The 22,217-nt window shown below is 59.8% G+C and overlaps 1 protein-coding gene across 1 annotated transcript in view; it reads left to right on the forward strand.

Moving 5' to 3' along the window:
* The first annotated feature begins 864 nt into the window (after nt 1-864).
* NRXN2 (neurexin 2) overlaps nt 865-22,217 on the forward strand; it is a 93,018-nt gene continuing 71,665 nt past the window's right edge. Inside the window, exons 1-4 of the mRNA XM_008159074.3 lie at nt 865-1,270; nt 12,952-12,969; nt 17,507-17,536; nt 19,653-19,724. Coding sequence (XP_008157296.2) covers nt 880-1,270; nt 12,952-12,969; nt 17,507-17,536; nt 19,653-19,724 — 511 coding nt within the window. The 5' untranslated portion in view covers nt 865-879. The remainder of the gene's footprint in view (nt 1,271-12,951; nt 12,970-17,506; nt 17,537-19,652; nt 19,725-22,217) is intronic.

Consider the following 22,217-nt stretch of genomic DNA (forward strand, 5'->3'; position numbering starts at 1 on the left):
TTAGCCACTTCATTATCCAGCATCAGGAGCTGATGAGAGGGAGCTGTGGCTGTGGGGAGCCATGCTCAGGGCTGGGTCGCCGGCAGACAGGAGGCGCGCGGGGGTGAGGGCTTCTGAGCTGGGCTCCCACTGGACTCGAAGGTGCTTCCTGTCCACATCTCAAGCCAATAGAGCTCTTGCTCTCCAGGTCAGCGCGTACCCTCAGTCCTAAAGGGAAACAATTGTGCGCTTGCTGGTGTGAGGGGGGAGCTGGGCACCCACCGCCTCCCCTCCCCCGAGCCCCGCATTAACCTTTTCCTCTCTCTCTTCCCGCAGGCATCCCTCCCGCATCTTCCGTCGGAGCCCGCAGCGGGGGAGGGGCGCCTCCGCCGCGGCTCGGGGAAGCCGGCACCTGGGCCTCTGCGTGTGTCGCCTCAGGGCCAGGCCCATGGCACCGTGAAGCGGCCAGGGAGCCCCGCTCGGTGCGGGGGACGCCCGGCCCCCTCCCCGCCCCATGCGCCCGCGGCTCTGAAGCCTGAGCGGGGCCGGGGGCCGGGCGGGGCCGGGGCCGCCGGAGGCATGGCGCCCGGGAGCCCGTGGCCGCTGCTGCTGGTGCTGCTGACGCTGGCGGCGGGCGCGGGCGGCCTGGAGTTCGGCGGCGGCCCCGGGCAGTGGGCTCGCTACGCGCGCTGGGCCGGCGCGGCGAGCAGCGGGGAGCTGAGCTTCAGCCTGCGCACCAACGCCACGCGCGCGCTGCTGCTCTACCTGGACGACGGCGGCGACTGCGACTTCCTGGAGCTGCTGGTGGCGGACGGGCGCCTGCGGCTGCGCTTCACGCTTTCGTGCGCCGAGCCGGCCACGCTGCAGCTGGACACGCCGGTGGCCGACGACCGCTGGCACATGGTGCTGCTCACCCGCGACGCGCGCCGCACGGCGCTGGCGGTGGACGGCGAGGCCCGAGCCGCCGAGGTGCGCTCGAAGCGGCGCGAGATGCAGGTGGCCAGCGACCTGTTCGTGGGCGGCATCCCGCCGGACGTGCGCCTCTCGGCGCTCACGCTCAGCACGGTCAAGTACGAGCCGCCGTTCCGCGGCCTCCTGGCGAACCTGAAGCTGGGCGAGCGGCCCCCCGCGCTGCTGGGCAGCCAGGGCCTGCGCGGCGCCGCCGCCGACCCTCTGTGCGCGCCCGCGCGCAACCCCTGCGCCAACGGCGGCCTCTGCACGGTGCTGGCCCCCGGCGAGGTGGGCTGCGACTGCAGCCACACGGGCTTCGGTGGCAAGTTCTGCAGCGAAGGTGAGCCGGGGAGCCGCCGCGGGGCGCCTGGGTGCGGGAGGGAGGGGCTGGAGGTGCCCGGGGTCGGGCCTGTGAGTGCACCACCACGCGGGGGTTGTGAGGCAGAGCCCGTGTGAGGACGCCTGTCCCGGGAGACCGCGTGTGGATAGCTCGGAGCCGCCGGGTGAGGCGGGTTAGATGAGCGCGGACAGCGTGGGCGTGGCCTCTGAGGGCCAACACCCCCCACTCAGGGGGGCCCTGTGGCTAATTGTGGGTGGGCATGTGTGGTCAGGCCCTGGCGAGAGGGTGAAGGGCTAGCGCCTGAGGGCGTGCGGGTCGGGCCGGTGAGGGGGCGAAAGGCGCCTCTGAGGGCAGTGGGAGTGTGTGGGCGGGGCCTCTGAGGGCAGTGGGTGGGGCCACTGTGGGCGGGGCCTCTGAGGGCAGCGGGTGGGGCCAGTGTGGGCGGGCCTCTGCGGCGTGTGGGCGGGGCCTCTGCGGCGTGTGGGCGGGGCCTCTGCGGCGTGTGGGCGGGGGCCTGCGAGGGAGTCCTGAGACCGTGGTGGGGGCTGTATGGCCAGGCCCCCGCGGGTGGGATGGGGGGCTGCAGGCCTGTGAGGGTCGGCGAAGGACTGGGGGTGGGGCCTGTGTTGGGGGGCGGTGCTGCGGGCGGCCGTCCGTGCCGCCCCGGGAGAAGGGCGGGAAGCGTGGTCTGCGAGGCCGGGCGGCGGCCGGTGGCTAAGCCTGGGCGTGAGGGCGGCGGGCGGCGGGCGGCGGGCGACGGGGGCTGGCGCGGCTGTGACGCGAGCTCCAGGACGGTGGGAACCGAGGGTTTCTTCTCCACAGAGTTGGCAGAGCCCCTTCGAAAGCGAAGGAAAAATGCGGGAAAGGGTGGCTGAGGCTTCTCCTGCTCTGGGCTAGGACAGGACGGCATTGCCGAGGGGCAAGAACATGGCTGGTCGTTTCTCCCGGGCGAGAGACAGCGAGTGGGAGCTTCTGGTTTTCACATGCAGGCCTCCCCAGCCCGGGCTGTGGAAGGGAGGCTGGTGTCTGGAGGAGGTGGAGTATGGACTCGAGTATGGAATCGGATGTGGAATGGGGGCTTGAAAGGGAGGTTTAAGGGAGGGGCAGCTTCCGCCAGCCCCCCAGCTGCAAGGGGCAGAGAGGGGCGAAGTGAGGGGACTGGGTGGCAGGGTTGCACCAGGCCCGGGTGGGCCTTGGTTTTGGTGGGGGTGGGGAAGGAGGGACTTTAAGGCGCTTGTACCTTGGTCTGGCTGGGGTGTGGGGAGAGCGTCCCCATCTCCTTCATCCCTGCTCAGTGGCGGCTGTTTCTGCAGATACGCGTGGACAGGCATGCTTTCCTCTCCCTCAGCACCCCTCGAAGCTGTGGCCTCGTAGCCGTTGTGTGTGTCTGCCCCGAGAGGTGTCTTTGGGGAGTGTGTGCACCGGCACGTGTGTGGCCCTGGCACTGCTTTGGGGATGGGAGCCAAACACAGTGCGGGCCTCGGAATGAAGGTTGTCCGCGTGGACAGCCACGGAGGGGCCGAGTCTGCAGGGGTAGCCCTGAATTTGGGAAATCTGGACTCTGCCCAGGGTTGTGATTGTGTATCCATAGCTGTGGTAGAGGCAGACATAAGGAAGGGTTGTGGATGGCTTGTGGGGTTATGTGTACAAGGTTGTGGGGTCTGTCTCCAGGAACCGTGTTTAGGAAGTGAATCTGACACCTTCTCGCCTTTCCCCCAAGGAGCTCAGGTGCTCCCAAAGCTGTGACATGGTGCATCTGTGTGTGGCTGCCTGCGCGCACAGGCCCGTGGGTCTGGCCGTGAGGAGGTGTGTGAATGGGACTGTTTGCATAGTCATGTTTACGGACTGAAGTCCGGTGCCCAGGAGAGTGAGGACTACTCACGTGTGAGGGCATGTGCTCGTGTGCAGGTGCCCGTGTGCATGTGTTTTAATGTGAGGCCTCAGTAAGACACCTGGACTCGGTGAGGAATCCTTCTTTCTATGACCTTTGCGTGGTTCTGTGGGCCCTATGACGCCTCCCCTTAAAGCCTTCTTAAGAAAATAGGACGAACCGCCCTCCCAACTTGATGGGAGGGACATCTGAGCCGCGGAGGCGCAGGTTATGGTGACTGGGCCGCAGTCTCACTGTGCAGAACTGGGCCAGCGGCACCCTGGTCCAACAGGGGCCTGGGGTTACTCGTTCTCTGAAAGGATTCATCGGCCAGCGGCGTCCAGTGAGCGAGACAAAGTGTGTGCGTCCCAACGAGGGCGGTGTGCTTGTGTGTGTGAGATGCGTCAGAGTACCCGTGCTGAGAGGGGCCGTTTTGTGTGTCCTATGTATATGTGCTGGGTATGGATCAGGGGAATGCTTGTGTCCGCGGTGTTGGCGCTGCGAGAGGCGGCTCCGCATCTGAGCCATTGTGTGCATGTGTGCGTGCTTCGTGAAGAAAAAGGGGAGGGAGATATTACTAGGTGGGAGTCAGACAGCTGGTAGGGGCAGGGTGCGTCGGTGTGTGTAGTATCTGTTGAGCGAGTGGTGCTTTGTCTGTGATAAGAAGGCAGGGAGATTCATCCCTGTACTCCCTGTACCTAATATAGCACCAGACACTTAGTGGGTGTTTGATAAAGATTTGTGCAGTGAGTGAAGAGATATTAATACGTATTTGAGAGAATAAAAGCTGGAGGTGAGGTTGTATATGCACGTGCATATTTTCAGATGTAAGTGTGCGTGGGCGTGGAGAGGCCAGGCACAGGGCCAGCTCCTCCCCACTCCCCACCCCATCACCCCGTTCCCTCTCCTTACATTTTTGTCCCTTATTTTCTGGGCAGCTTTTGTAACCTACTGTGCTCATTACACTTCTAGTACATTTTCACCTAGCCAAGGAAGAATGTAATACCGCCCCCCCCCCCCACCGCCCCCCACCGCCCAGGTATCCGGGTTAAGGAGGGAAGTCTTTAAGGGAAGCAGGCCTGGCTCGTGATCTCAGACAGAACTCAGGGCTTCCTTGCAAGTTAGAGTTACTTCATTATTATCTGCTTTGAGTGGTTCTCAACTTTTTCCGAGATTAAGGACATTTTTAAAGTCAGTAATTCACAGTCCCCTTTCCACATAGTAGTTATTTTTATGTCTGCTTGTTGTGAAAATAGATGACACAAAGCTGCCATGCATTCAGGAGAGCTTCTGGATGTCTTTGATGTTGCATTTGCCCTGTGGTCCATCAAACACACCTTAGAAAAAAATAGTTTTAGCTTTGTATGCAAGACAAGCCGATCTGCTTCAGGTATTTGGCGTGCATATGGATTTGTGGATCCTTTGGGCTCATCCTGCCTTCCCAGGTCTGGGCCTACCCATTGGGTGAGTCTCCATCTAGGAAATTTTTTTTTTTTTTTCTCCTCTGGGGTGTCTGGCCATAGGTAATGGAAGACAGAGCTGAGTATGAGCAGCTGAGTGTGTGTTGCTGCTGATGACCCGCCAAAGCTGGGAGAGACGGGAATTTCATAGAGGTTTGCATGTGAACTCATGCCACTCGTGTGTAGAGAAAGAGCCGGAAAATGGCCAAGGAAGAAGGGTGTGCAGGTGTGTGGGAGACTCCCGAGGAGCGGGGGGCAGAGGTATAGGACGGTGTCAGGCGTGTACCTTGCTTGGGAGAGAAATAGGTAAAGTGTGTGTCGCACGTGTGTGTTTTGTGAGATCGTCGGGGATTTCATTCAACAGGCAGTTTTCAAGGCCTCCTCTGTGACAGGCCCGGAGCTGGGGCCCGAAGGGGAATCAGAGATGCTGAGACGCAGCTCCAGGAGCGGTTTAATTGGGGGAGGCAGATAAAAACGACCAAAACAGTCCAGTGTGTGGTTATAAGAGCAGATTCTGCAGCCGGACTGCCTGGGCCATGACCTTGGACTTCAACTCTCTCTGCCCTTATCTGTAAAATGGGGACAATAATAGTGCCTCTATTATAGATTTGTGGTGAGAATTAAATTAGCTACATCTTGTGAAATGCTTGGAATAGTGCCCAGCTTACGGAAAATGCTGGTAAACAACAGCAAAAGGGCAACACCAAAGAGGGTACTGATACCCCGAGAGAGGCAGCGAGGCAGCGTGGCTTCGTGATTAGACCACAGACTCTGAGGCTCAGACCTGGGGTTGGATCTGACTTCTCTACTCACCACGAAGCCCGTGACAGCAGATGAGTAGCTGACCTTCGCACTAATTTTTTCCTAAGTGGGCATACCCTTGCTTACCTCACAGGTGTGTTGTGGGAATTAAGTGAGGTCTGACACACACTAAGTGGTGAGTAAGTGGTAGTTACTATGAGAGGCGGAGTGCTGTTGGGGTTTTGAAGAACGGGAGAGTTTACAAGTTGGGAGGGTCGGTAATAAAGGGCATGCTATTTAAGATTGGCCTTGAGAGCCGATTATATGATTTGGGGGAGGCCACTCCAAGCAAAGGAACCAGTGAGGACACAGGCATGGGAGGCGGGAAGGGTAGTCCTGTCCGCAGAGGGGCACACGGGGTGCAGGGAAAATGGTGGCCTCTGAAGCAGGAGAAGCAGGTTGAGACCAGGTCTTGGAGTTTTGACTTAGGTCCTTCAACCAGCCTTTATTGGATGCCGACTGTCTACAGCGTATGGGCAGATAGAACCGGAAAAGAACCCTGAGCAGGTGGATGAACAGTAAGAGCAGTTTCGGAAGCTGGGAGTGCGGTGTAGAACGAAGTAGAGGGGGCAGAGTTATGTGGTAGAGAAGTCAGTTGGGAGACAGTTCAGGAGAGAGCTATTGAGGCCCTGCGCCTTAGTTGCCTGGGGGAGTGGCCGGGGAGATGGTGGCAGCCGTGTTGGCAGCAGTGGTAGTAGTGGCTGAGGGCCATCTCTGAGGCTGGACCTGGGGGTCTCAGTCTCTTGTATGTGGAGGAGGTGGGAGGGGCCCGAGAGTGTGCATGGTCGGAAGACGGTGGATGGGTGGGTGAAAGGAAAGGGGGAAGTCAGCAAGGGAGCAGGTTTGGCTGCAGATCATGCATGTGCTGAGTTGGGGTGCCCCTGGGTATTCCTAGACAGAGGTGTCCGGACTGCAACGAGACCAGAGCTTTGAATGAAAGGCGGGGCTGCAGATGGAGACCTGGGAGTCACATGCGTGGAGCGATACTTTGAAGCTCTGGAGTCGGATGAGGTGCCCAAGGAGAAGGCGAAAGACTTCAGAGGAGCATCCGGTTGGGAGGAGGAGGGAGAGGAGCAGCCGCAGACAGCGAAGGAGCAGTTGGAACAAAAAGAGAGTCAGATCACACAGTCGAGGATGAGAGCGTGGGGCCTGGCAGCCAGTGCGCATCGCTGGGTGCCGGAACGTTTTATCTCGTTTCATCCTCGTGACCACCCCTGAGATGTGAGCGCTGGCCTCTGCACCGCGCCGACGCCGGGACCTGCTGCCCCACCTTTGTCTGTGCTGCCTCCAACACAGAGCCATGGCCGGTCAGCTGTGCCCATGGTGACTGCATTTGGCTTATTGGGGTGCTTGGGGATGGCATTTGATCAGATACCAGTAACTGCCCCAGATTTCTCGGGCCACAGCTTCCCCCTTAAGTCGGGCTGTGATGAGGGTGCTCCTGTATTTGTGGGCCAGCGGTCCCCGCACTGAGAGAGGGCTCCCCGCACTGAGAGAGGGCTCCCCGCACTGAGAGAGGGCTCCCCGCACTGAGAGAGGGCTCCCCACACTGAGAGAGGGCGGTGCAAACCCACCCGGAGAAGCTCAGCCTTCGGAGCCCTCGAGGAAGAACTCACTCGCCGTGAAGACACACAGCTCACTACCATCCAGCTCATTCCCGTGGAAATCTCCCTGCAGGCTGCCCGCTCCCTGCCTCCACAGCGGAGTGTTTGGAGTGTGATTTAACCTCAGCGATGACTCAGGATGTCGTGACTCCCCGCAGGTGCTACACTGGGTTGTCCCTTCTTTGAGGTTTGAAACGATGCTTGGCTGCTGGAATAGTGACTTCTTTATTATTAATATTATTGTTTAAATTGAAAAAACATTCTAAATTGATTTTTATTTATTATTCTTTTTTAAGATATATTTTATTGATTTTTTTTTTTTTACAGAGAGGAAGGGAGAGGGATAGAGAGTTAGAAACATTGATGAGAGAGAAACATCGATCAGCTGCCTCTTGCACACCCCCTACTGGGGATGTGCCCGCAACCAAGGTACATGCCCTTGACCGGAATCGAACCTGGGACCCTTGAGTCCGCAGGCCTACGCTCTATCCACTGAGCCAAACCGGTTAGGGCTTTAAATTGATTTTTAGAGAGAGAAGAAGGTGGGGGGGGGAGAGAGAGAGAGAGAGAGGCATCGATTGGCTGCCTCCTGTACATCCCCTACTGGGGATCGAGCCCACAACCCAGTCATGTGCCCCGACCGGGAATTGAACCCGAACCCTTTTGGTGCACTGGACAACGCCCAATCAACTGAGCCACACCGGCCAGGGCGACTTTTGAATTCTTACCTTAGCCTTTTCTAGTTTTCCCATCTCTGTCCTTAGGAGGAGTTGTCAGATAGAAAGTCATCTCCATCGCTCTCTCTGTTTGCGAATTTGGAACTCAGCAGCCCCAGCATGGTAGGATGCGTGTCCCGAACAGTGGAGTCCGGTAGCCTCTGAGGTTCTCCCATGAGAAAATGGCAGTTTTCATGCATGACTATTACGTGTCAGCTTTGACAGCTCAGAACCGTTTCTTCTCTCTTGTTCTGGTCTTCATCGCTGTCCTCAACAGCGAATCTGCCGGAATCACACGTTTGTGTTGGGCAAGACAATACCATCTATGCCCTCTGGTGGGGCAGCACAACCTGCGTGTGTGAAACTGAGTAAAATGAGGTCACGCGTGTGGACCCACTGTCAGCTCGAACATCCGGTACCTGTGCTCCTGACAGTTTCTGTGGTTGGAAGTAGCTCGGGGCAGAACGGGACCAACTGCTCAAGAGCGCGGTGCAGGGCGTGACTGCTGTAAGACCCGCGAGGAGGGAGATGTTCTCACGGACAGCTCATGTGGCAGAATGGCTCAGAGCATGGGCTGCCGGGGTTCGAATCCCAGCTTTGCTACTTGCTAACTGTGTGAACTTGGGCACTTTACTTAATCACAGGGTTCTTCAATGTTCTGCTCTGTAAAATGGAAGTTATAATGTTGTTTAAGGACTAAATGAGTTAACGTACGGGAATCCTTTACAATGTGCCAGGCACTGTTCTTGCTCCCGTGATTGTTAATCCTAGTGGTCAGGGAAGGCTTCAAGGAGGAGGTGGGACTTGGCCAGGTCTTGCAGGATGACTGAGTGAGGTTTGTGGGGCTGGAAAGGAAAGGACAGGGCTTTCCCATCAGGGAAACAGCCTACCTGAGGAGTCTCGTGGACCAGGCAGAGGCTGTGAGTCAGGGCCCTCGGGGGGAGAGGGAGGAGACCGAGACCTTGGTGCTTTGTGGGAGATGAAATCAGACTGTACATTAAAGGCAGCTTCTAGGAGTCTTGACTTCCAGGCCAAGCATGCAGTTTCACTGGAAGTTTTTGTTGTTGTTTTGTTTTGTTAATCCTCACACGAGGATGTTTTTCCATTGATTTTTAGGGAGAGTGGAAGAGAGAGGGAAAGACAGAGAAATGTTGATGTGAGAGAAACACATTGATTGGTTGCCTCCCGCACACACCCTGATCCAGGTTGGGGAGGAGCCTGCAACCCAGGCATGTGCCCTTGACCAGAATCGAACCCGGGACCCTTCAGTCCACAAGCCGATGCTCTATCCACTGAGCCAAACCTGCTAGGGCTCATTGCAAGTTTTAAAGCCAAACAGATTTGGGCTCGGATTTTGACTCTGCCCCTCATGATCAGTATGATCTTGGAAAAGTTTCTTCCGCTTTCTGAGCCTTGGTTTTCCCATCTCTACAAGGGAGTCGTAGCAGTACCCACGCCCAGGGGATGGTGGTAAGGAAATGATACAGTACATGGAAACAGCCAGGCATTACGTGAGAATTGCTTTCTATTATTCATTCAACAAACACAGCCATGTGTTTTCCTGAGCCAGGAACTGTGCAAGCAGCTAGATATCGAGACATGAATGAGACATTGTCCTCGCTCTCGGATATCTCACAGTCCAGTCAGGAAGCAGAGATGGAAACACAAGACAGACCCGGTAACGGGAATAAGGACACAATGTGCATATGGAGAGCTGGCTTGCTCTGCCCGGGAGGGAGGTCACTTCAGAACACAGACGGAGCTGTATTGACCGGGTCTTATAAGGAGCAAGAGGCGACTTGTTTAGGCTGCTGAGGACCGGAAGAGTGAGGATGGGGAAGGGCGTTTCAAGCTGAGGGAATCGTCTGTGCAGAAACGTGGCCGGTAGGGAAATGGGAAGAAATTGGGTGTGGCTGGAGCCTGGATTGTTGCAGGAAAGGCGGTTGCAAAGAAGTGTGGTCAAACTGTGAATGGACTTGCCTGAGGCCCTGGGAAGTCCTGAAGAATTTTTAAAAAATAATATTTTTATTGATTTCAGAGAGGAAGGAAGAGGGAGAGAGAGATAGAAACATCAACGATGAGAGGGAATCATTGATTGGCTGCCTCCTGCACGCCCCCCACTGGGGGTGGAGCCCACAACCCAGGCATGTGCCCTTGACCGGAATCGAACCTGGGACCCCTCAGTCTGCAGGCTGATGATGCTCTATCCACTGAGCCAAGCCGGCGAGGGCGCCCTGAAGAGTTTTACGCAGGGGCGTGACTTGGTTGGTCCACTTTGGGCCGTGTTGCAGGGTGAAAAGACCGGCTGTAGGGGGAGATTGCTAAGAGGCTTAGGAATGTTCTGAGGAGAGGATCTGAGGAGGGCCTGGCCTTGGGGCTGTGCTGATGGTGATGGAGGGATGAAAAGGAACTTAGTTTAGTTTTTAGGTTTTAGAAGGTGGCATGGATGGGCATGGGGGTTGGTATGAAGACAGAGCAGGGCCGATTGCTGGGTGCCTAACCTGACCAGGGAATGTAGGGGGGGGGGCTGTGGGGGAGGGTATTGAGGTCCACCTGGGACATGTGGAGTGTGAAAAGCCCACGAGTGGGAGCCTTTCCGAAGGCAGGCGGATACCAGGTCAAGAGGACAGAAGAGTCACTGGAAAGTTCTGAGAGTGTGTGCATGTGTGTGTTGTGTGCACGCTGATCACAGCCGTATTTGGCCAGGTGTATCTGGTACCGGTGCCAAGGGAGCCAGGCTGGGGATGGGCAGGGAGACCAACCAGCAGGATTCCAACGCAGGAAACCAGGCGAGGGGGAGGGCCCTGGTGACTGGACAAAGGCCAAGGGGGCTTGGTGCTCAGGGGGTTTTCTGTCGGAAGGAGGTAGGTGATACGGCTGAGCTCACGCAGGCGCACTGAGGCGGAGGCGCACCGGCACATGCTGGGGGCTGCGTGACGCACTAGTGGGATCCCTGGAGCCTGGCAGGGTGTGGGTCGCCTCGTGGGTGCTCAGGAAGTGTTGGCTGAAAGCAGTGCCTTTGCCAGACGCAGGTCAGGGGGGTGGAGATGTGGAGCGTGGTGTTAGTGGTGGAGTTGGGTGGCAGACACGTGACTGCTGAGCGGACAGCTGAGGGTGCAGGACTGGCACCCAGAGAAGAGGTGGGGCTGCAGGCACCGTTTCGGGGGGTCCCTAAGCCACAGCAGTGACCTATCACGGAGGAGAAGGGAGAAGAGTGTGGAGGGTGTGGGGCTGAGCCTGGAGGGGCCTGGGATGGCAGGAGGGGCACAGGTGAACCAGCAGGAAGCAAAGGGCAGCAAGGAAAGCGAGGTCAGTGAGTCCCCAGGTGCCACCTCTCAGAGGCAGGAGCGGGAGGGCCGTACAGGCAGCAAACCAGACTTGATTGTTTCGCTTTCCTGAGCACAGCACGACCCCGGCCCCGGCCCCGGCCCCGACCCCGCCCCGGCCCCGGCCCCGGCCCCGATGGGTGGCAGGGGACAGTGCCTTGGGACAGTGCTGCCGTGTTGGGTTACCTGGAGGCCCTCGTGCCTCCTAGTTTGTGCAGGTGCCGGGGAGATGACTGAGCAGGGCCTTCGCACCCGGGGCCAGAGCGCTCTGACACGGGCTGTGCGGGAGAGCCAGGGCTTCCCCGAGGGCCTCCTCAGCTCGCCAGGCCCCCAGATGCAACGGATTCCGTCTGTTTGAGGAGGCAGCGCAGACACAGCTTTCGGGGAGGCAGCTGTCAGGAGAGAGAAGCTCTGTGTGGCACCGAAGCATGGCTCACACGTGTAGATATGTGGGGGCGCGTGGGGGCAGGTTTGGAAGACGGGAGATAGGTAGGTAGGTGGATGGGTAGGTGGATGGACCGAGAAACAGGGAGCTGTGTTCACTGCAGGGCGTGTCTTTGTCCCCGGAGAGCGTGTGAAGTGGTGGTATGCATGCATCTAATATTGTGTATGAGATCACTGTGGGGTATCGATTCTGCATTCAGCCGGTGTTGGATTGTGGGGGTGGCATACGCTATGATAAATGACAGTATGTGTTTCTGGAGTATAGCTAAACTCCGAAGAGCGGATGAGCAAATAACACAAAATGAGGTTGGAGGTAGGAGGAGATGGTGTGTGCTCGCAGGTCTAAATATGGACTGAACAGCTTTTGGCGTGTATGCGCGCATATCCTGGGGCCCACATGCGTGTGCGTGTGCGTGTGTGTGTGTTTTCCCACTGGGTCTGTGTGTTTGTAGGCTGTGCTATTTCTGTTCCCGCCTGTTGCTTCTCTAAAGGCCAGAGCCCAGCCTGCTCCGGGAGGGGTAGCTCAGTGGGAGGAGCTGCCCTCCTCTCTTCCTTCTGGCTTCTCTCCGGACTCACTTGGCAAGCCCTGGCCCGGCCCAGGAAGGCCCAGTGGGTGCGGGCTGGCCGCCCGAAGGCTGTGCCATGCCCTAGGATGGGCCCAGTGGGCCCACTGCCTTTGCACCCCTCCCACCACCGAAGTGGCCCATCCAGCCGGGGGCCCCTTGCCTCACTCAGATGATAAGAAGGCATGTATCATAGAACCCCCAAACCAGAGCTGGAAGGGGTTTCAGAAATGCTCTAATTCACCCCTCTCCCATTTGCAGAAGAGGGACCGGGGCTCAGAGAGGTTAAGTGACTGGGGTGGGAGCCACACAGCACTTTGAGGCAGGACTGTGTTTTCTGATTTGCATACCCATGACTCTTCTGCCCTGGGTGGGTGGTGGAGGGGGGCGTTGGGTCCTGGGCAAAGGCTTTGGGTGTGAGCTGTGTGAGAGATTATGTGTGTCTCTGGATCCATAAGGGCCTATGTGTGTCAGTGTGTCACGGAGCATGAGCGTGTCCCCATCTGTCTCAGAGACGCGCTGGAATGCAGGGAGGAGCGTGCCTGGGAGGCGGGACGCCTGCCTGCCTGCCGCTCCTGGCTCTGCTGCCCATTCTCCATGTGACCTTGAGTGGTCACTGCCCTGCCCTGGGCCTCAGTTTCCTGAAATGTAACATGAGGCTTGGGTCCTCGCGGCCCGTGTGCCCCTGTGTGTGAGGCACTGACTCAAGAAACACCTCGGTCTCTGTCTCATCCCCCGCAGAGCCTTCCGGGTCGGGTGGCTTGTGTCAGGGCCTGGGTGGGCGTGGGGACCTTGACCCCATCAGTCTCCTTGGAGCCCTGTCCTTGGTACCCTTGCTAACAGCCCTCCTTTCTCTCTCTCCCTGCCGCACCCCTTCCTGCACCTGCTGGCCTGCAGAGGAGCACCCCATGGAAGGTGAGTGGGGCCTTTGGCTCACTGAGTGGCGGATCAGTTGTGTGGGGTCCTGTGTGAGGGGGTATCGTTGGCCACCCAAGGGCTCCCTCCCCTGCCCCTGCCCCTGCCCCGGGAAGGATGTCTGGGCACCCTCTTGGCGGCCTCGGCCCGACCTCTGGCCCAGTCCCTCCTTATTGGGTTGCCAGGCAGAGGGCAGGCCCTGCACTGCCCGTCTCCAGCGCCAGTCTGCCCACTGGCCTTGCTTCTTCCTTAGGGGGGAGACGGGTTGTGAGCGGAGGGATGGGGCTGGAGGATTCTAAAGCGCCCAGAGCGTGTGCGGAGACACTGCTTTGCCCAGCCGAGGAGGAGGCTCAGGAAAGCCCTGCAGACGGGGCGGGTGGGGCTGGGAGCGCCTGGATACCATCCGATCCCGGGTCTGGAGAGTCCGGCAGAGGGTGGGTGGGGGCTGTCCCCGGGGCAGGGAGTAGGTAGGGGGCAGCTTCTCTGGTCTGACTGACACTGCAGCAGGCCCCTGCCCCGGCCCCTGCCCTGCCCCGTGGGCGGGTAGGTGGGGGTGGCCTGCTTCTTCCTTCAGCCCAGGCCACGGCTCTCTTTGGGGTCTCTCTCCATCCTTCCCTGACTCCTCTTCCTGCCGCCCTTTCTCTCTGGGTTTTCCCCCAGGGCTCTGTCCCAGGCTCTTTCTCCGTCTCTTGTTCCGGTCCCAGCTCTCTTTGGGCTCCCGTCGTTCTCTGAACCTTACCTCTCGGATTGGTCTTCCCTGTTTCTTTCCTCCTCGGGGTGGACCGGGTCGGGGAGAGGGGAGCCTGGGTTGGATGCCCAGACTGGGAGGCTGGGCTGCTGGGAGCTGCCGTGGTCACCGCGGAGAGGCAGGCAGCAAGGAGCGGGGGTGGCATCCCAGCCACCACACCTGCCGTGTTCTCTCTCTTCCTGGAGAAGCAGCGGGAGTGGGAGGGACACAGCCGGCCCTGCCCTGGGAGGCGCAGGGGACCAGCAGTCCTGGGAAGGGAAGAAGGCGGGGCTCTGGGCCTGAGTGTGGGCTGCACGGTGGTGCCCACAGTTTGGCTGGTCTCTCTGGGTGAGGTCTCTTCTCTGTGGATGCCCTCACGTCCCCGGTCCTGGCCTGCAGGCGCCCGTGTGTGTGTGTGTGTGTGTGTGTGTGTGTGTGTGTGTAGCTCTTTGTGCACGTCTGCACATACATGCTGTGTATATGCGTCGGCGTGTGGCGGTATGGCCTCCATCGCCGTGTCTTCGTGGCGTGGCCCACATCTCTGTGCCCCGAGGCGTGTCTGCATCTGTGTCTGCATCTGTCCTCTCTGTGTCTGCGTCTCCGTGGCAGTGTTTACCTCTGTGCGTGAGAGCCTGCGTGGCTGGTGGCCGCAGCCTTCTGAGGGCTGGAGATAAGATTTAGTGCTGAAGTGACTTTTACTTGCTCTTGATGTCATGTCTCCTCCGGAACAAAGGGAGAGATGAAGGGAGGAAGGGAGCGAGAAAAAGGGTGGAGGAGAGAGGCTTGGGGGAGGGGGAGGGCTGGTCCCGGAGAAGGAGCGGAGGGGTAAGTAGAGGTGGGAGAGGAAGGACACTCATGGAGGGAGGGGCAGAGAGGCTTGAAATGGGGCGGGAAGGGGCCAGGCCAGAGAAGCAGGCAGGGGCCGCTCGGGTTGGATGGGAGAGGGAGAAGGGAGCAACTTTCCCAGCAGGTGGGACCGGCCGGCAGGGCGAGACCCGTGACGCCACCTGGCCATTTCTTGGGGGCGGCAGGGGAGTCTGCGGGATTGGATGTGACGCTGCGTGTGCCCGTATGTCGGGCGTGTGCCTGTGTGTGTACATACCCAGTGTGTGAGGCTTCTGTGTGTGTGTCTGTGACATGTCTGCTTGTGTGTCTCTCCAAGCTTGTCCCCTGTAACCAGCTCCCTCCTTCCCACGCTGGCCCTCTGGGGATGTTGGTGGGAGAGGAGGCGGTGGGACAGAGTGGGAGGTGGGTTTGCAGGGGGTGGCTTCCGGGGGTGGCTGGGCCTCCTTTGTGAGGTTCCCCCTTCAGGTCTGAGTCCTCTGTGCCTTCCCCCTCTTTTCTCGCCCCTGGATGCTGTGTCTCAGGCCCAGCTTTCTCCCGGGAACCCAGACCTCCTGCTCCCAGCCTCCTGCTGAGCATCTCCTTTTGGGGGATCCCGACTTCCCCTCCTCCCCCCACCCCCCAGCCTCTTGTAGCAGAGAGAAGACACAGAAGCAGCCAGATAAAGTGCCCTAGGAAGGACCCTTGCTAATGCATCCGTCACAGCCAGCCTCCTCCAGTGGTGGGAGGGTGATGCCACAGGTGGACCTGGGGGGCGGGGGAGCTGGGCATGAGGAGGAGCAGAGATTTCAGGGTGGTGGGAGGCAGGCTTTAGGGAGAGCACCCTTGGGCCCGGCTGGGCTGAGCCGTGGGAGAAGGGGCAGGGGACTGGCCTCCCCTCACCAAGATGGCTGGTGCTGTCACGCCTGAGGGAGCCGAGCAGCTGGTTGCCGTGGCGACAGAGGAGAGTGCCGCATGCTAATGAGGCCGCTGGAGCTGGGCAGTGGAAGGGTCTGCAAGGGGAGAGATGCCCCCCCCCCCCCCCCCGCCCGCAGGAGGACAGGCCTGTGGGGGACAGAGGGCAGGCGCACAGCCACGGCTTCCAGGCCTGGGTTCCCAGCAGCCTGCGAGCAGGTCTGTTTCTGCCAGGGAGAGGTAGATGAGGGGTTCGGGCTCTGGGTCTGGGTCCTGGATTTAGGGGTTTGGAAGAAGATGCTGGTGGTTCTTGGGGGAAGGAGTGGGTGGGGCATTCCAGTAAGATGGTCCCCCGTGTTTTGTGAGTAAAACCTGTGTCTTTCCAAGAGCTCTTCTGCCCTGAGGCAGCCCTTAGCTGTGGTCCCCTGCCCCATCCGGCCTCAGACCCAGAGGTGGGGTGAGACCGGCGCTGCCGAGGAAGCGGGTGCCACGAAGCACGTCTCCCCCAGGAGCCGGGCCTTGGCCCCTGGCCACGCCTTCCTGGCTCCCTCGTGCCTTCCTCCCGAACCCAGGCTCACCAGCCTCCGCTTCATCTCCGAGTCCCCCGGAGCGCCGGGCCCTGGATGATCCTGCCCCGGCCCGCTCTCTGCCCGGGGCCGCATCCCATCCCATGGCGCAGCAGCGGGGATGGTTTCAAGGCGCCGTTCTTACTGCAGGGCTGTTCCTTCCCACCCTCTTGGCCAGACGCCCGGCTGCAGGGTGGGGGTGTGGGAGGGCTGAGGTTTGGTGGGGCTGGCTGGTCGGCTCAGGTCCTGGGGCCTCAGCCCAGCTGTGGGGCTGGTGTGGCCAGCCTCTCTGGGGAGAGCTGTCCTTGACTCGTGGCTTCTGGGGCCTGGGGCCCTGGTCCCGTGGGCCAGAGTCCTCCCCTAAGGCTGAGGGTGCCCTGGGTCGGGGCTGACCAGGCTCTCTCACGGGGCCGAGGTAACCCTGAAAAACCCCCGCTGCTCTTGCTCACAGCGTTGGAAATAGGGCTTCCGTTTTCCATGTTCAAAATTCAGCGTTGGGTCATCTCAGAGCGGGCCCGGCGGGGACAGGGGGCTACGGGACAACTTAGGAGCGAGGTTTGACCTCTCAGACCCGGGCCTTCTGCCCAAGGTCTTGGCTGTCCCCTTTGCCCTGGCTGTCCGAGGGCTTTGGCCCAGCCCTTAGTCCTCCCTGTGGAAGAATCCCTGCCCCGGCCTTGCTCCAGGGTCTCCCTAGACCCTGCTTCCTCCCACCTGCTTCTACACTCACTCTGCCCCCCACACCCCGGTTCCTTACAGAAGCCAGGTGTGTGGGTGCCGCTGCCCATAGAGGGTGTGGGAGGAGCAGCTGACGGGACTGGAACGGGGCAGATGCCTTCCCAGAGCTCACTTCTGTGGGGCTCCCTCTTCCCCTCCTCTGCCAGGATCGCAGGGGTGACAGGGATGGGGCGTGGGGGGGAGGGGGGAGGTCCCCCTTGCCCACTCAGTCCCACGCTAACAGGACACTCTCTCTCTCTCCAGGTGGCTTTGATTTTTGTGTCGTGTTTTATTTTCTCCTCCATCCGAATCGTTTTTTCTCGTTGACCGTTTTTTTTTCTCTCCGTCTCCCGGAAGAAAAAAAAAAAAGAAAAAAAGAAAAAGGAAAAAGCATCCCTCCCAGCCTCTTGCTTCTCCTCCTTTTCCTTTTTTTTTTCCGGCAAGAATGAAAAAAAGAAACCAAAATCTCCTCTCCCCCTGCAGCGACCCCCTGCCCCACCCCCCTCCGGTTCCGCCTGCACCCTCACCCCCTCTCTCTGCCCCTCTCATGCCCTCCACCCTCTGTTTCGGCATCGGGCCCCTCTCCTCAGCTCCTGGGCTGGGGGCTCTCCCCCCGATGTCTGTCACAAGTTAAAAGGGTTTTTAAATTGTGGCAGCAAAAGCTTTTCTCCCCTCTCTCTGGCTGATTTTGATGACTCGTGTTTTCTTTGTTTCTTTCCCCTTTCCTTTCTTCTTCTTCTTTCTGTTTTGTTTTGTTTTTCCTTCCTTTCTTTCTCTCCTTCCTCTCTCCAAGGTCCGGCTCACCTGACGTTAAACAGCGAAGGTATGGTTTGAAGTTCTGGTTTGCTTTGGATTGGACTGGATTGCCCCCACCTGCGCCTGGATCTCCTGCCCCCCCTTGTGCTCCTATCCCCTCCTCCATCTGCCCCCCCCCTTCCTTGCTTTCCCATCCCCTTCCTCTGCCATGTCTTTATTTTTTGGGGGGTGCTGGGTGGGGGTGGGGGTTTGTCCGTGTCTGTGCTCCCCCCTCCCCCCGCCGCCCCCCCACGCTCCATCCGCCCACATCTCACCTTGGTTTCTGACATCAAGAGATGTTTGAACTCCTGCCGTGTCTCCAGTCACCTTTTTGCGTTCTCCTGGTGGTGTGTCTTGCGTTCTCTCTCTCTCATGGTGATGTTTTGTTTCCTTCCACTCATTCTGGTCATTCTTTCTTCTCTGTCAATCCAAGTATAAAGAGAAAAGCAGGGGCTGGAGAAATAGGATTTTAGGCACCTGGTCCCCGCCCCCTGCTGCTGTGGGATGCCCCCTGTGCCCACGATGGAGTGAGTGGGGAAGTAGGGGAGCCCGGGCGTGGGGTCCCCCTTTCCACAGCTGTCCCACTGCAGGCCTTCACCCTGTGTCTTTTGAACGGCTCTGACTCTGTTGAACAGAGGAGGACATGGAGGCCCGGAGCGATGAAGTGGCTCGCTAGTGATCACGCCGACTGATTGGTGCTACTGTTGGGGCTGCGCATCTATTTTTAGCCTTGACCGAGTCCCCGCCATTTCAGCCAGCCCTGGCGGTTAGCACCGGGCAGAGCCCAGGAGTCCCGACTGTGGCCCTGCCAGCCAGGACCTCCCAGGCCTCCCTTTGAGCTCGTGGCCTTCTCGGCACTGCTCCCTGCCCAGGGCAGCCCTCTGCTGGGCTCATCTCCCTCCGGGCGGAGGCAGGAGAGGCCTACAGGACGAAGACAGACTCAGATCTGGAGTTCGGGGTGGATTTAGGTCTGGGAGGTAGGGGCCTGTGGCTCTGGTAGGGATGCCACATTATGGCAAGAAATGTCAGGAAAGAGGAGGTCCCAGGTGGGGAGTCAGGACCTGGTTGGCTCACTTACGTCCTTCTTGCCTGTCAGTGCCTGGTTCTGGGGGTGCTGGCTGTGGCCCACCTTTGTCGTAGACGAAGGCCAAAAGGGTCGCCCCTCCCCGGGAAGGTGCACAGTTCAGGTGTTATTCTAGCTTCAGCTCTGGGGCTTTGGGATTGGGGTGGGAGTAAGGGGCTTTTAAACTCCATTCTTGAGTTCCCCTCATCCCATGGGGTCTGGCAAGGTGTGGGTGCCTGGGAGCCGGGCACTAAGCACACATGTCGCCGGCAGGGGTGGGTGGAGAGCTTGAGCTGACCCGGCACCCAGGCATAGCGACACGTGCCGGTGGGGCCCTGGGAGAGGAGGCCTGGGGCTCACAAGCCGGGTGGTCCAGAGCAAGGAGGCACCCCTGGGAAAGGGCTCCCCACTAAACAGGAGCCCCGGCTAGTCAGGACCGCCCTTGGTGTGCACAGCCCTCTGGAGACACAGCGAAGGGACAGCGTGTGAACAGAAACCATGGCCCTGCCCCTGTGACGCCCACAGGCTAACTGGCAAAGCCGTGGACAGAGGGGACATTAAGAGCATTCTCTCAGCGCACCAGGTGTAGTCAGAGAGCCAGGGTTGTCAGAGGAGAGGTGTGGCTTGGGGAGTTTTGGAGGAAGGGTGCGTTGAGGAGTGTGAACTCTGACCCGGCAGAGAGGGTGAGAGCAAAGATACGGAGCGGGGAGGAGAGGGAGCCAGGAGCTGGCGGCGGAGCTCAGGCCTCCAGGTGCTGAGGGCCGGCAGGTGCGCATGGTGTTGGCCACAGGCCCCTGAACCAGCCCGAGGCCTCTGCGTCTCCGCCGCCTCCTCACTCCTGGGAACAGGGCAGGATCTGGTGGTCATGAGTCTGCTGGGGTTTCTGGGGTCTTGGTTTGTCAGCAGGCTCTTTCCCTAGAGTCCCCAGAGCAAGTGGATCCCCAGCGCAGCTCCCCTTGCCCCGAACTTGCACCTCCAAGCGAGAGGACCTCTGCCCTGGAGCGGGCCCTTCATCACCCAAGGCTGGGGTGGGATGGCTGGGTAGCCCCCTGTGCCTGACTCCCCAATTCTGCTTCTCCAGTAGGGTCCTTACTGTTCTCCGAGGGGGGGGCCGGGAGAGGAGGAGCCGGTGATGTGCACCAGCCGACGAAAGGTCAGTGACCCCACGGTCCCCAGAGAGCCCAGCCCTTGCCCCCTGCAGGCAAACTGCACTTCCCGTGGGGGAGGTTACTGGGCAGAGGTGTGCCCGCTCTGCGGCCTATGGCACGCCTGGGCCCGCGACCCCGGGACCTGCCCTGGTGTGAAAAGACCTGCGTTCCTTCCCCAAAGCTCAGCTGTCCCGGTGACCTCTGTCTAGGACCCGGATGTCTTTCTGTGGCAGTTGTTCAGACTCATTGCTAGAGTATGTTTCTCTGGTGGACCAGGCAGCGGGGTAACACCCCCCTCCCCCCCACTTAATCATCTAAGTGTGGTTTGCAGGTGTGGTGTTTATAATACGCCTGTACCCCATGCGTCACCTAAATGATTCTCCACGACCCTTTGTGGAAGGAAGGGCTTGCTGCCTGGGGTTTACAGAGGAGGAACCTGTCACTTGCCAAAGTGGCGCCCCCCCCCCCCCCCCCCCCCCCCGCCGTCCCTCCTTCCCCAGCCCCAGACGCCCCTTGAGCCTGTCTCCGGCTGCAGGTGTTAAGCACCGAGGCTGCCTCTCTTCAGAGATTCTCCTTCCTAAGTTTGCAGGGCACTTTCACAGCCCCTCCAGGAACGCCAGTGGGTGCAGGGACCGGGCTGCGGGCCCTGTCTGTGCTCTTCGGTGCGCGCTGTTCTGTGGGCCTGGACGGCCGCCATCCCTGCCCTCTTCCCCAGCGCGTCGGGATCCCTTTCAGCTGACTCTGGGAAAAGCGGCCAGGCCGTCCAGCCGGGACGTCGCCCCGAACTGCCCCGCTTGGGCCCCCAGACACTCTGGTGTTCCCCTGGCCGACACGTCCGTCATATCGCTCGTCTCACTGTGTCGTAACTGTCACTCGACCTGTTTGCCTCCCGAGGACACCGCCTGGGGTGTTCATTTGTGTGCCCCAGCCGTGCCCCAGCCTTCCCCCGCGCCCGCTCAGGAGCAGGCGTGTGCTCGGCACCTGGATTCTAAGTGGGAGGATGGTCTCTGTCCTCAGGGGCTCATTGACATCCTAACAAATAAGCATAATAAAGCGTGGGACATGCAAAGTGCAGACTTTGTCCAGAGGAATTAATTATTCATTGGTCTAGAGAGAGAGGGAGGGCGCGCACACTGCCACGCACATGCCAGCACAAGAGGCGTTTATTTGTGGCGCGGCTCACAGTTGAGGAAGTCGCGCCCATCTGTTCTCCTCCGAATGCCCACGGCAACCCGCGAGGTAGGCCGTGATTAGCTCCTTTGTCCAGAGGAGGAAGCGGGGGCTCCGAGATGCTGCCTCCTGGCCAAGGTCACCGCGCTGGTGGACGAGCCAGCATTCGTGCCCAGGTCTTTCTCACCTCGCACTTCCTCTCAGGGGAGCAGTACAAGATGTTACCAGGCAGCAAGTGCCAAGTGAGCAGAGCAGACAGCTGTAGTGCTGGCCAGCGGGAGGGGCCAGGGGGCCGGGGACCTCCTCGCAGGAGGGCTCTGGGTTGGGCTGGAAAGGAGGCAGCTGCTCTGTCCCTCTTTCGCTCAGAAATCCAGGACCACAGCTGGTCTCTAGGCACATTCCGCTTGACCTGGGACACCCGTGGGCTCCACACGCCCTGGCCTGGGAGATACACACGCATCAGCCACTGCCCTTTCCTGTGCCAGGGGCCACTGCCCCTTCCTGTGCCAGGGGTGACTGCCCCGTTCCTGTGCCAGGGGCTCAGCTTGCTGTTCGGATGCTGCTGGGAGTTGTAGTTTAGGGGTGGTCTGAGCTATGAGATGGGGGCGAGCGCCCCCTGGTGCTTCAGGTCTTGCTCCTCCCAGACCTGGCAGCCTCCGCATCCTTACCCTGAGAGTCCCCCACAAAACCCGTTGAGGTCCTGCTGCCTCCTCCCCACTCAGGGTCTCTCTCTGTCCTTCCCACCGTCCTGGGGTTTCCTGTTCACACCTGCACGTCTGTCTTTTCTGTCCCTCTCCTCACACCCTTCCGGGCGCCCTCGGCTGCCCAGGCCTCTCGTCGGGGGCCTTCGGGGTCGGGGCTGCACCGGGAATGCAGGTCCTGCAGACTCTGCGGAGGGAGCGCTGGCTTTGCCTCCTCTCCTAGGAGCCCCGAGGAGAGGGGAGGCAGCGAGGCTGGCCTGTTTCTCCGCTGCGCCCTGGCCGCGCGGTCCCGCCCCTCTCCTTGTCCCTGGCCTCTTTTGTTCTGTCCAATCACTTTTGCATGTGGTTGCCTTATTCTTTTCTTTTTTCTGCCTGACACTCCCTTTATGGATATTCTCTTTGACTGCAGTGAAGGTGAGGGAGTGGGAGGGAAGGCCTGGCTCCTGGGAGGGACGAGTATGTGTGGCAAACCCAAGGTCAAACACATCCCTTTTCTGGTCCTTGAGCCCCCCGGCCCACCCTGCCGGTGCCCAGGCAGCGGGCCTGGTTGCCATGGAAGCAGTCAAGTCCAGAGAAAGCCTGGCTTCCGTTCCCTAGAGGTCGCTGTCCCCCTTTCCTGGCTGGCCC

This window comes from Eptesicus fuscus, chromosome 13, assembly GCF_027574615.1.
Source record: "Eptesicus fuscus isolate TK198812 chromosome 13, DD_ASM_mEF_20220401, whole genome shotgun sequence".
NCBI lineage: Eukaryota > Metazoa > Chordata > Mammalia > Chiroptera > Vespertilionidae > Eptesicus > Eptesicus fuscus.